At 41.1% G+C, this 14264-nt stretch overlaps 1 protein-coding gene across 1 annotated transcript in view; it reads left to right on the top strand.

Annotated features, from left to right (window-relative positions):
* The window catches only part of LOC140455432 (uncharacterized), a 25274-nt gene extending 11010 nt beyond the window's left edge, over positions 1 to 14264 (top strand). Inside the window, exon 2 of the mRNA XM_072550305.1 lies at positions 12310 to 14264. Within this exon, the coding sequence (XP_072406406.1) occupies positions 12405 to 13358 (954 nt within the window). The 5' untranslated portion in view covers positions 12310 to 12404 and the 3' untranslated portion in view covers positions 13359 to 14264. The remainder of the gene's footprint in view (positions 1 to 12309) is intronic.

The raw sequence follows: 14264 nt of genomic DNA, 5'->3' as shown, positions 1-14264 counted from the left end.
ATTGAGGGGGTGTAGGTTAGGATAAATGCTTGGCACAATATCGTGAGCTGAAGGGCCTTACTGTGCTGTACTGTTCTATGTTCCATGTTCTATATAAGATATGCCTAGCCTTTCCAAATCTTCCGATAACACAACTTTGTTTGAAAAAGAACACAAGCTGTTTCGTTTTACCTTTTTGACAATAAAAGCATCAAAACTGAATCAAAATAAATACCTCACATTTCTGAAATGTAATAACTTTCAGAAATCTAGGAGTATATCTAGAAATATGTCTGCAATCTCAGGAACAGTTGCAAGACCCACTGTACACTCAGTCCACAAGTTTGTACTCCTGAAGACCATAGCTGTTCATTCCATTAATGATTATATTTCTGTTTGTCTTAGCCTTAATCGGGACTGAACAAACCTTTGTAGTGCTGAATAGGGTAAATTGGCAAAGTCTTTTCCCAGGGGTCAGGAAGTCCAGAATTAGAGGGCATAGGTTTAGGGTGAGCGGGGAAAGATATAAAGGAGAGCAGAGGGGCAACTTTTTCAGGCAGAGGGTGGTACGTGTAAGGCATGAGCTGCCAGAGGAAGTGGTAGAGGCTGGTACAATTGCAACATTTAAGAGGCATTTGTACAGGTATATGAATAGGAAGGTTTGGAGGGATATGGTCCGTGTGCTGGCAGGTGGGATTAGGTTAGGTTGGGATATCTGGTGGGCATGGACAGGTTGGACCGAAGGGTCTGTTTCCATGCTGTACATCTCTACTACTCTATATTTCCACAAATGTACAACCTAGTGGTAGGGAGGGGTGAAGGTCCTCCTCGTTTCCATCTTAAATGGGCAATCCCTTACTTTGATATTATGCCCTCTAGTCTCAAGACACTCCCATAAGGGAAACATTCCATTTGTATCTACACACTCTGATCAGTTAGCTAAGTTGGCTAGATGACTGGTTTGTGATGCAATTCAATTCCCATTGGGCTGATCTATTTCTACTCAGCTGGTGCAGAAATTTAATGAGCACTGTTGCCATCGCTATGCATTGCAGACCAGTCATTCAGCTAAATTAACAAACAACCTCTACTGTGAAAGGACTCGCCTTCTTGATCTTGGCTGAGGAGTGGTGCCCGTTGGGTTTAAACCATGAGGGATTTCTCTTTAAGGAGAGTGCAGTGCAATGCTCCCTCAGGACTATGGGGATCTACCCTGTAAGGCCTCCTAAAACTGTGTTTCAATAAGGTCTTGGCTCATTGTTCTAAAAACCAATGAATATTGCATGGATTGACCCTAGCTTTTCAGAATATATACCATTCATTTAGACATGGAATCTATATGTCATATCTCATGTTTGTAGATCACACAAAGCAGGGTGGGAGTGCATACTTCTCGGAGGATACAGAGAAGCTTCAGTGTAATTTCGACATGTTGAGTAAATGGGCACATAAGTGGCAGATGCGACATACGGTTAATAACTATGACATTATTCGCATTGTTCGCAAAGCCAGGCAGCTTGTTATCTGAATGATGATAAATTGAGCAAGGAGACCTCATGCAATAAGACCCCAATGTTATCATGCATCAATTGTTGAATGTAAGCATGCAGATCCAGGAGGTGGTGAAGAAGCCAAATGATATATTGGCTTTCATAGCAAGTGGATTGAGCAGAGTATTGAGTGCTGTTTTTGGTTGTCTTATCTGACTAAGCATGTTCTGACTATTGAGAGAGTATAAAGAAGGTGACCTTGATAGCAAAAATGATATCTGGGGAGAAACTGGATTAACTCATACTGAATTCACTCAAGTTTAGATGAATAATGAAGGAATCTCATGGAAAGACATAATATTCGAGCAGGATTAGATGGGGTAGACATGGGAAGGATGTTCTCTATGACCAGGGAGTCCAGAATCCAGAATCACATGGAGTCATAGAGTCTGACAGAATGGAGACAGGCCCTTTGGCCCAAACTGGTCCATGCCAACTAAAATATCCCCCAACGCGAACCCAATTTCGCTGCACTTGGCCCATATCCTTATAAACCTTCCCTATCCATATACTTTTCAAAATGCCTTTTAAATGTTGTTGATGTGCCTACCTCAACCAATTTGGCTGGCAGCTCATTCCATAAATGTTCCACCATCTGTGTAAAAAATGTTTTTCCTTAGATTCCCTTTTATTCTTTCCCCTCTGACCTTAAATTGATGCCCTCTAGTCCTTGATTCCCCAACCCTGGGAAAAAGACTGGCTGCATTTATCTTATTCATGCTTCTCATGATCTTATATGCTTCTATAAGATACCCCCTCAGTCTTCTACCGTCTCTTGACTTTACCCTTTCTGATTACTGTGTCTCTTTCCAGCCTCTCACTGGCCTCCCTATTGTGAAAGATACCTCCTCCTCCTCCTCTTCTTCCCACCCCCAACTGCCACCACCACCACTTATTTAGAAAAATCCCTCCCTTGCAGCACAAGCAAACTTGGCTGCCAAGATATTGGACACCCTCCAGTTCAGATGTTACCCGCCCCTCTTGAACAGTTCACCTCTGCCACAGAAAAGATCCCGATCATTTAAAAATCTGCATTCCTGCCCCCTGCACCAATTCTTCAGCCACGCATTCATCTGCCAAAACATTCATCTATTTTTACCCTCACTGGCATATGGCGCTGAAATTAATCCGGAGATTACCACCGACAGACTCCTGGTTTTTAACTTTTTGCCTAACTCTCTATAATCACTCCACAGGACCTTAACCCTCTTTCTCCCTATGTCATTTGTATGTCAACATGCACGATGGCTTCTGACTACTTACCATCCCCCTTGACAATGTTGTGCAGCTGCTCTGAGACGACCTGAACCCTGTCACCCAGGAGGCAACACACCATCTTCGATTCCTGTTTGCGGCTACGGAATCTCCTACTTGTACCCCTAACTACCAAGTCTCCTATCAGTAAGATCCTGTTTAACTTTGCCCTTTCCCGCTCTGCCACAATGCCAGTCTTAGTACCACTGACCTGGCTACTGCTGCTCTCCTCTGAATGGTCATTCTGTCAACAGTATCCAAACTGGTATACTTGTTTTCGAGGGAAATGCAGACAGGGGATTCCTGCACTCTCTACATTCTCCCTCTACTTTTCCTGGTGATCACCTGCTCTTCCTGCACTTTAGATGTGACCACTTCACTAAAACTCTTATCTATGAAGTGCTCAGCATTGCGGATGATCTTGAGCGCATCCAGCTCCAGCTCCCTAACACAGTCTCCCAGGAGCTGCAGCTGGGTGCACTACCCACAGGTGTAGTCATCAGGGACAATGTAAGTCTCCCTGAGCTCCCATATCTGCAACTGCCCTAACTGCCATATCAGCTGCAGTAAGTCTAAAGAGAAAAGTATAAAGGACTGTACCTGAGATTACCTGTATTTTTTTTTTGTTGAGCCACAGCTCGCCAAAGCCTTGCTATTTACTCTACTACCAACAAATTTTGCAATTACATCTCTCTACCCCTTTTGTTTCCCACAGTTTAAGAATATGGGGTAAACAGTTTAGAACTAAGATAGGGAGAAATTTGTTCACCCAGAGACTGGTGAATATGTGGAATTCTTTGCCACAGAAAACTATTGATGTCATCCTTGGGACTAAAGGGAACAAGGGTTATGGGAGAGAAAGTGATCGGACAAAATGATGTTGAATAATGGAGCAGGTTCAAAAGGCCAAAAAGTCTACTGCTGTTCCCTATTCAATATTTCTACTTAGCATCCCAATCCACTCAACGTCTCAGAAGAAAATTCCTCCATACTTGACATTATTCTATTGAACCTTCTTAGGATTGCATCCAATACCTGTGTATCTTCCCTTTGCTAAGGGAACAAAGATTATTCACAGTATTCCAACTGTGATCTGACTAGTGCCCTGTAATGTTAATTTTGTTTTATATTCTCTCAATGGACAATGCCTGGTCTGTTGACCAGCTTTTTCATTCACTCTCCTAACTAAGGATTTCCAGAATACATGATATTTCACAATGGCAGGCCTTATTCGCAGAGACATGTCTTGACCTACTGGTTATGAAAATGTATGTTTTAATTAGAATTTGTTATGGTACATGGCCTTATCCTTCCCATGTAGATTTGCATCAGGTTTCAGCTGTGGTGAACAGGGAGGTAGATCTTCTGGGTTTAGCCTGAAATGCTTTCGGTCCAGCAAAACCCAGCACTACTTGAGGTAAAACTGGAACTGGAAGAACACTGTACATGAAACTTTATGGCAAGACAGAACAATCCTAAAAGAAAAATAAATACAGTCGTTATTTATAAGAACAAATATTCTGTATAACTTTTTATCTATTTTACCATGTGCAAATACTTGACTTATTTTGGCGATTTGACTATTTCAAGCCTGGGGTGTTATTGTGGCTCAGTGGTTAGAACTGCTGCCTCACAGCGCAAGAGACCCAGGTTCAATTCCACTCGTTGGTGTCTGATTGGCAGAAAAAGCAAACGCCGCACAGTGTTTGTCTGGGTTTTCTCTAGAAGCTCTGGTTTTCTCCCACAGTTCAAAGCTGTACAAGTTAGGTGGATTGTCCATGCGAAATTGCCCATAGTATCCAGGGATGTGTAGGTTGGATGGATCAGCTATGGGAAATCCAGGGTTATAGGGATAGGGTACAGACTGGTTCTCTTTGGAGAGTTGATGGAGACTCTTTGGAGACTCAATGGGCTGAGTGGCCTGCTTCCACACTGTAGGGATTTTGATTCTATGACTGGCACATTCTTCCAACTCCCAAGTTGACAGTCTGGAAATCGAACTTCTTGCACCACTGCAATCAAGGTTTGAGATTTTAAGCTCATGGCTTCTTCACTTTGATGTCAATATCACAATCTATCAGATTATGGAACTGAATTCAGCAGTGTGCTTTTGTCATTTTTTTTACTAATTGCTCTTTTTTTGTAATTATCTTCATGAAAATAAATAGTTAGGGCAGCAGTCAAATTTGGGCATAAAAGGGGAATCAAAGATTGAAAAAAATACAACAGAGGATGGAATTAATGTGGGACATGATATAAGCAAATGACAAGTAGAGACAGAACGTGCAAATCTAAGAGCAAATCAGATATGACTGGAAATTACAACATTAAGAGGACAAATTTAAAATACTGTATTTGAATGCATGTAGAATTTGAAACAAAATAAGTGAAATTGTGGTACAAATTGAGGTAAATAAGCATGACGAAGTGGTGATAACTGAGATGGTCCCCCTACAGCCTTACCTTTTAATATTCAGGTGAAATTTATGTGACATTTAGGAAGTACAGGCAGTTATGAAAGGGTGAAGGTTTAAGATTATATTAGCTCAATAGAAAATGATTAAATTAATGCAGGGAAAAAAAATATAGATGCATTATGCGTAGAGATGAGGAATAAAAAAGACAAGTTTTCTTTTGTGTGAGGCTTATACAGGCTCCCAATAGTAATCCTATGTCTGGACAAGGAATAAATAATGGCTGCTTCTCAAAATGCTATAGCAATTGTCATGCAGGATTTAAACCTATTTATACACCAGAAATATTAGATGGAAAAAAGTAGTCTAGAGGTGGAATGTTTTGCGACAGTTTATTAGATCAGCATGTTATGGCATCAGCCTGCGAACAGGCTGTGCTAGATCTTGTTTTGTCCAATGAGATAAGATTAATTACTGACTTCATAAGACAGAAAGCCTCACAGGGTAGAAACAACCATAATACGGTTGAGTTTTGCATACAGTTCGAGAGAGAGAAGCGTGGAGCCAAGGCAACTAGTTGAAATGAAACAAGGTCTAGTTTGAAGACTTAAAGCAAAACGAATGAAAGTAAATTGGTCACTTAGATTAAGAGACAGGTCAATAGGGATTTGGTAGAAATATTTAAAGGGATTTTCCAGAAGGCACAGAACAAATGCATTCCAAAACAATAAGAAAAGTATTGTAAGGGATGAACCCGCCATCTATGATGAAATGTATAAAAAAGTGAAAGATAATATCAAACTGAGTGTAAGTGGGAAAAAGAAATCTGCAAAGATAAGGGGCAGGTCAGAAGATTTGAAGAATTATGAGAAATTAATGAGGGTAAAATTAGTGTACAAAAGAAAGTTCAGCAAAAATATAAAGCAGCTAAGAAACATTTCATCAGATATTTTAAAAAAATAGAACTTTCAAAATAAATACTAATCCCATTTAAAATTAGTCTGGGGAATTAGTAACAGAGGATAAAGAAATGATGTATGAATTTAACACACATTTTGCACTGGTTTTCACTAGACAGGAAATATGAAGCATCCGGGAAATAGCTGTAACTCTGGATTTGAAAGGGAGAGTTAACGCAAAGTTACAATTACCAGAGAATTAGTACCGAGTAGGCAGTTTGAACTGCATGTTGACAGGTCCCTACATCCTGATAAATTTCACCTTATGCCTAACAGGAGTAGCCAGTTGATGTTATTCTTAAGTATTTTTAATCAACCTTTTCAGAGATGTTCTGTGCACTTCAGAAGCAGGTGGGACTTGAATGCAGGCTATTTGGCTCAGAGATAGATAAACTACTACTGCACCACAACCCAGTGCGGTTCTTACAAAACTCATTAGATTCAGGGAAGATTTCTTTTGGTAGAAAACTGACTAATTGTTTCCATTCAAAAAGGGAGTGAGACAGAAAACAGGAAACTACAGGTCAGTTAGCTTAACATCTGTCCAAGGTAAAGATTTAAAGCTATTGGTAAAGACATTATACAAGACATTATGGTACATTCAAGATAATCAGGCTGAGCCAACATGGCTTTGAGAATAGGAAGTCATTTTTGCTCATTTATTGGATTTCTATGATGGAGTAACTTGGGCTGTGAATAATGGGGAATAATGAGATGGGTTCTATTTTGATTTTCAGTCATGAAGATAAGATGCTGTATCAAAGGTTATTGAGGAAAATAAAAGTTTCTGGTCTAAGAGGTAATATATTGGTGTAGATGAAAGATTAGCTTGCGAACAGCAAGCACAGAGTAAGGATGAGTGGGTCTTTTTTTAGGCCAGAAGGATGTCATTATTGTGTGCCACAGAGGCTGGTGCTCAGGTCTCAACACTTTGCAATTTATGTAAGTGATTTGGATGATGGGATCAAAAGTATGATAACAAAATTGGCTGATAAGAAAATCAATTGGAAAGATGACATAAACCTATGAGGGGTTATACCTAGTGGAAATTAATGGGCTGAGATCTGGAAAATGTAGTATAATGTGGGCAAGTGTCAAATTGTTCATTTTGCCATTAGAAATGTTTTAAAAAGCAGAATTTCTAAATGGTGAGAGGTTGTGGAGCTCTGAGATTCAGGTGTTCAAGTCATGAATCTTAGAATATTAGTAAAAATAAGTAATCAAGAAAGCTAATGGAATGTCATGGTTTATTACGAGTGGAATTACATCAAAGAGTGCACAAATTTATGCTTTAGTTATACAAGATGTTGTTAAGTCCACATCTTCAGTACTGTGTTTAATACTGGCCACAGTACTTATAGGAAGGATCCTAATGCAGTGGAAGCAAATCAGAGAAAGTACACTAACCTAATACCTGGAAGGACTGGATCACCTTATCAGTAAAGACTGGTTAATCTAGACCTGTTTTGCTCTGAAATTAATAGGAGTGAGGGTTGAATTAGTTGGAACATACAAGATCCTGATAGAATTAACCAGCTAAATGTTGAAAGATTATTTCCTCATGTTAGTCAATCCAGAATTAAGGATCACAGTTTAAATGAGAGATCAGGAACCTGTTTTTTTTAACGTCTGAGGTTGAAATTCTTTTTCTTGAAAGCCAATGAATGCAGAATTTTTTAATATTTTAAGGCAAGGTTAGACCAATTCTCGCTTATCAATGGGATTAAAGATTGTCAGGAATATGCAGAAATGCTAACTTATGTTATAGAGTCATAGAGATGTACAGCATGGAAACAGACCCTTTGGTCCAACCCGTCCATGCCGACCAGATAACCCAAACCAATCTAGTCCCAGCACCCAGCCCATATCCCTCCAAACCCTTCCTATTCATATACCCATCCAAATGCCTCTTAAATGTTGCAATTGTACCAGCCTCCACATCCTCTGGCAGCTCATTCCATAAACATACCACTGTCTGCGTGAAAACGTTGCCTCTTAGGTCTCTTTTATATCTTTCCCCTCTCACCCTAAACCTTTGCCCTCTAGTTCTGGACTCCCTGTCCCCAGGGAAAAGACTTTGTCTATTTATCCTATCCATGCCCCTTATAATTTTGTAAACCTCTATAAGGTCACCCCTCAGCCTCCGACACTCCAGGAAAAACAGCCCCAGCCTGTTCAGCCTCCCCCGTAGCTCAGATCCTCCAACCCTGGCAACATCCTTGTAAATCTTTTCTGAACCCTTTCAAGTTTCACAACATCTTTCCGATAGGAAGGAGACCAGAATTGCACGCAACATCCCAACAGTGGCCTAACCAATGTCCTGCACAGCCGCAACATGACATCCCAACTCCTGTACTCTATACTCTGACCAATACCAAACGCCGCCTTCACTATCCTATCTACCTGCGACTTCACTTTCAAGGAGCCATGAGCCTGCATTCCAAGGTCTCTTTGTTCAGCAACACTCCCTAGGACCTTACCATTAAGTGTATAAGTCCTGCTAAGATTTGCTTTCCCAAAATGCAGCACCTCGCATTTATCTGAATTAAACTCCATCTGCCACTTCTCAGCCCATTGGCTCATCTGGTCAAATCCTGTCGTAATCTGAGGTAACCCTCATCACTGTCCACTACACCTCCAACTTTGGTGTCATCTGCAAACTTACTAACTGTACCTCTTATGCTCGCATCCAAATCATTTATGTAAATGACAAAAAGTAGAGGCCCCAGCAAATGATCCTTGTGGCACTCCACTGGTCACAGGCCTCCAGTCTGAAAAACAACCCTCCACCAACACCCTCTGTCTTCTACCTTTGAGCCAGTTATGTATCCAAATGGCGAGATCTCCCTGTATTCCATGAGATCTAACCTTGCTGACCAGTCTCCCATGGGGAACCTTGTCGAACGCCTTAGTGAAGTCCATATAGATCACATCTTCTGCTCTGCCCTCATCAATCTTCTTTGTTACTTCTTCAAAAAACTCAATCAAGTTTGTGAGACATGATTTCCCATGCACAAAGCAATGTTGACTATCCCGAATCAGTCCTTGTTTTTCCAAATACATGTACATCCTGTCCCTCTGGATTCCCACCAACAACTTGCCACCACCGAGGTCAGGCTCACTGGTCTATAGTCCCCTGGCTTGTCTTTACTGCCTTTCTTAAACAGTGGCACCACGTTTGCCAACCTCCAGTCTTCCGGCAGCTCACCTGTGACTATCGATGATACAATTATCTCAGCAATCACTTCTTTAGCTTCCCGCAGAGTTCTCGGGTACACCTGATCAGTTCCTGGGGATTTATCCATTTTTAGCCGTTTCACGATATCCAGCACTTCCTCCTCTGTAATCTGGATAATTTGCAAGATATCACCATCTATTTCCCTACAGTCTATATCTTTCATATCCTTTTCCACAGGAAATACTGATGCAAAATATTCATTTCATATCTCCCCCATTTTCTGTGGCTCCACACAAAGGCCGCCTTGCTGATCTTTGAGGGGCCCTATTATCTCCCTAGTTACCCTTTTGTCCTTAATATATTTGTAAAAACCCTTTGAATTCTCCTTAATTCTATTTGCCGAAGCTATTTCATGTCCCTGTTTTGTCCTCCTGATTTCCATCTTAAGTATACTCCTACTTTCTTTATATTATTCTAAGGATTCACTCGATCTATCCTGTCTATACCTGACATATGCTTCCTTCTTTTTCTTAACCAAATCCTCAATTTATTTCGTCATCAAGCATTCCCTATATCTACCAGCGTTCCCTTTCACCATGACAGGAATATACTTTCTCTGGATTCTTGTTATCTCATTTCTGAAGGCTTCCTATTTTCCAGCCGTCCCTTTACCTGTGAATATCTGCCTCCAATCAGCTTTTGAAAGTCTTGCCTATTACCATCAAAATTGGCCTTTCTCCAATTTAGAACTTCAAATTTTAGATCTGGTCTATCCTTTTCCATCACTATTTTAAAACAAATAGAATTATGGTCACTGGCCCCAAAGTGCTCCCCCACTGACACCTCAGTCACCTGCCCTGCCTTATTTCCCAAGAGTATGTCAAGTTTTGCACTTTCTCTAGTAGGTACATCCACATACTGAATCAAAAAAATGTCTTATACACACTTAAGGAATTCCTCTCCATCTAAACCTTTTACACTATGACAGTCCCAGTCGATGTTTGGAAAGTTAAAATCCCCTACCATAACTACCCTATTATTCTTACAGATAGCTGAGATCTCCTTTCAAGTTTGTTTCTCAAATTCCCTCTGACTATTAGGGGGTCTATAATACAAGCCTAATAAGGTGATCATCCCTTTATTTCTCAGTTCCACCCAAATACCTTCCCTGGATGTATTTCCGGGAATATCCTCCCTCAGCACATCTGTAATGCTTCTTGTATCAAAAATGCCACTCCCCCTCCTCTCTTGCCTCCCTTTCTATCCTTCTTGTAGCATTTGTATCCTGGAACATTAAGCTGCCAGTCCTGCCCATCCCTGAGCCATGTTTCCGTAATTGCTATGATATCCCAGTCCCATGTTCCTAACCATGCCCTGAGTTCATCTGCCTTCCCTGTTAGGCCCCTTGCATTGAAATAAATGCAGTTTAATTTATTAGTCCTACCTTGTCCCTGCCTGTCCTGACTGTTTGACTCACTTCTGTTCTCAGCTGTACCCGTCTCAGATCGATCTCTTTCCTCACTATCTCCCTTGGTCCCACCCCCCCACCTTACTAGTTTAAATCTTCCCAAGCAGACCTAGCAAATTTCCCTGCCAGTATATTAGTCCCCTTCCAATTTAGGTGCAATCCATCTTTCTTCTACAGGTCTCTTCTACCTCAAAAGAGATTCCAATGATCCAAAAATGTGAATCTTTCTCCCATACACCAGCTCCTCAGCCATGCATTCATCTGCTCTATCCTCCTATTCCTGCCCTCACTAGCTCGTAGTACAGGGAGTAATACAGATATTACTACCCTTGAGGACCTCCTTTTTAAAATTCTACCTAACTCTCTATAATCTCCCTTCAGAGTCTCAACCTTTTCCCTTCCAAGGTCGTTGGTTCCAATGTGGACAATGACCTCCTGCAGGCCCCTCTCCCCCGTGAGAACATTCTGCACCCTCTCTGAGACATCCTTGATCCTGGCACCAGGGAAACAACACACCATTCTGCTTTTTCTCTGCTGGCCACAGAAACGCCTGTCTGTACCTCCGACTACAGAATCCCCTGACACGATCTCTTGGAAGCCGACGTACCCCTAGTTGCATTAGAGCTAGTCTCAATACCAGAAACTTGGCTGTTCGTGCTACGTTCCCCTGAGAATCCATCACCCTCTACATTTTCCAAAACAGCATACCTGTTTGAAATGGGTATATCCACAAAAGATCCTGCCCTAGGTGCCAATCTCTCTTACCCTTCCTGGAGTTAACCCATCTATGTGACTGTATCTGAGACTTTTCCCCCTTCCTATAACTGCCATCCATCACATACTGTTGCTGTTGCAAATTCATCATCGCTTCTAGCTGTCTCTTCAACCTATCCACTGAATCTGATAAGATTCACATCCAACAGCATTTATGGCAGATATAATCCGCAGTAGACCTTAAACTCTCTTTAAACTCCCACATCTGACAAGAAGTCCGTATCACTGCCAAGGCCATTTTTGCTCCTTCACAATCTACAGACCCAGAAAATATCACTGTCTTATTCCTCTACAAACACTGCCCCAGGTTAAATTAATAGCTATGGCTTATATTTTAAGTTTAATCAAGAGACTTATCTCCAAGAACATATAATCAAGAAAGAATCCACTATATTCACTACTGCAGCCTTTCTCTTGGACAGACTTATAACAACAATTAACTTATCTGATTCTGTGCTGTGAACTTCGCCCAACAGTTCCTCCAAGATTCGTTGCGAATTTCATTGTTCGTTAATTTTCCCAGATGCACTCCGATGTCCAGCAATACATGAATTCAAACAGCAAAGGTCGCAACTGTGCAGGTTCTCTCTTTCTCTCTCTCTTGTTAAAATCAGATCAGCCGCAATGTTACTGTGTGGTGGAGTAGGCTTGAAAGGCCTTGTCTTAATCCTTGATCATGTCTTTTTGATGATTTCTTATGACCCCTTTTTCCTGTTAAAAATTTATTTCATAGGGTGTTAGAAGAAGAGGATTTTCTGACAGAAACTTCAAGATCTGGCTGACACATGACACAGATAATCAGGACTTGAATATCTTCAGCATTCTATCATGGAAGCAAAAGGCACGAGTCGTAATGCAGAGAAACCATACATGTGTTCTATTTGTGGTCGATGCTTCTGCCGATCATCCGGCCTGTCGAGACACAAGCACAGCCACACCAGTGAGAAACCATGTAAGTGTGGGGACTGTGGGAAGGGGTTCAGTTACCCATTTGAGCTGGAAATTCATCAGCGCATGCACACTGGGGAAAAACTGTTTACCTGTACCATGTGTGGTAAGGGGTGTACTCATTTCTCTGCCCTCCGGAAGCACTGGCGAGTTCACACTGACCAAAGACCTTTTAAATGTCCAGACTGTGGAAAGTGCTATAAAAGTTCCTGGGAACTGACGTGTCATCAACGTGTTCACACTGATGAACGACCATTCAGGTGCACTCACTGTGGAACTGGGTTCAGGCGATCATCTGATCTAACTGTACACCAACGTAGCCACACTGGGGAGAGACCCTTCACTTGTCCTGTGTGTGGGAAAGGATTCACTCAATCTTCCCAGCTTAGTACCCACCAACTTGTTCACACTAATAAGAGACCTTTTAAGTGTTCTGATTGTGAGAAGAGCTTTAAAAGCAAAAAGCATCTGGTGACTCACCAGCGAGTTCACACTGGTGAGAGACCATTCACTTGCTCTGTATGTGGGAAGGGTTTTGGCCGTTCCTCTTACCTACTGAAGCACCAACTGGTTCACACTGGGGAGAGGCCATTCACATGCTCTGAGTGTGGGAAAGGGTTTGCTTGTTCATCCTACCTGTTGAAACATCAACGGGTTCACAATGGAGAGAAGCCTTTTTCCTGCTCTGTGTGTGGAAAGAGATTCACTTGCTCATCTAACCTACTGAAACATCAACGAGTCCACACTGGTGAGAGGCCATTCACCTGCTCTACATGTGGGAAAGGATTCACTGTGTCATCCAATCTGTTGAAACACCAGCGAGTTCACAAGTGAATGCAAACTTTAGATTATGCTGCTTTTCCTGCTAAAAACAAAGGCCAAAATTGAACATTGTGATGTTTGGGATTTGTTTCTGACAATGCTAATAATCCCAATAATGGAGTAGAATTTAAGATGCTTGAAAAATGTGAATTAAGCCAGCATTGTTTTGAACACATTGCTGTAAGATTTTGTCTTACCACCAGTTTTAAGCATTAACTGGCTGGAACCAGGCAAACAATTTGGGGAAGGATCTTATGGATGGAAAAGAAATTTAGTCTGGACATACTCCTGCAAGAATCATAAGGGGACTTGACCAGGTAAATGTTGAAAGGATATTTTCTGTTGTGTGAAAATCAAGAACTAGGGGTCAGAGAGTGAAAATAAGCAAACATTCACAATTCGCATTTGGTCTTCCTCAACTCTTCCACTCTGACAGCAAAGAACATATGTGGTTAATCATGAGGTGTATTAAGAATGTGGCAAGAGCCCTTTCTTCCATGGGTCGGAGTTCCTAGCCACATACACAAAGGATCTTCTACAGTTGTGCTTAGAATTTGCAAGAGTAACAATGAATCCTGGAAATGTGTCATCAGATCATGGTTTGATATCCAATTGTGACCTGTTCCTCACTGAAACTGAAAAACTGACTTGTTGATAATTGTACAAAGCTTAATGTGTTGATGTAAGAATTCTAAGTTTACTATTTTAATATCTATTGAAAATAATCGGTTGAAGTTTGCATTAAATTAACATATGTACAAGTTCACAGGAGTGTTAGCTACTGGTATAATTGTGTACAGACATTTAATTTCCAGGTACAGAAAAATCTGCAGCATATTTCTGCAATAGGATTGTTTTATTGCTGTGGGCTCCACTCAAATAATCGAATTAAATATAAACCTCAGTTCAACATGTAAA

This window comes from Chiloscyllium punctatum, chromosome 30 (assembly GCF_047496795.1).
Source record: "Chiloscyllium punctatum isolate Juve2018m chromosome 30, sChiPun1.3, whole genome shotgun sequence".
Lineage (NCBI taxonomy): Eukaryota > Metazoa > Chordata > Chondrichthyes > Orectolobiformes > Hemiscylliidae > Chiloscyllium > Chiloscyllium punctatum.
The sequence above is the reverse complement of the archived record's forward strand: the minus strand, read 5'-3'. Positions and strand labels throughout refer to the sequence as shown.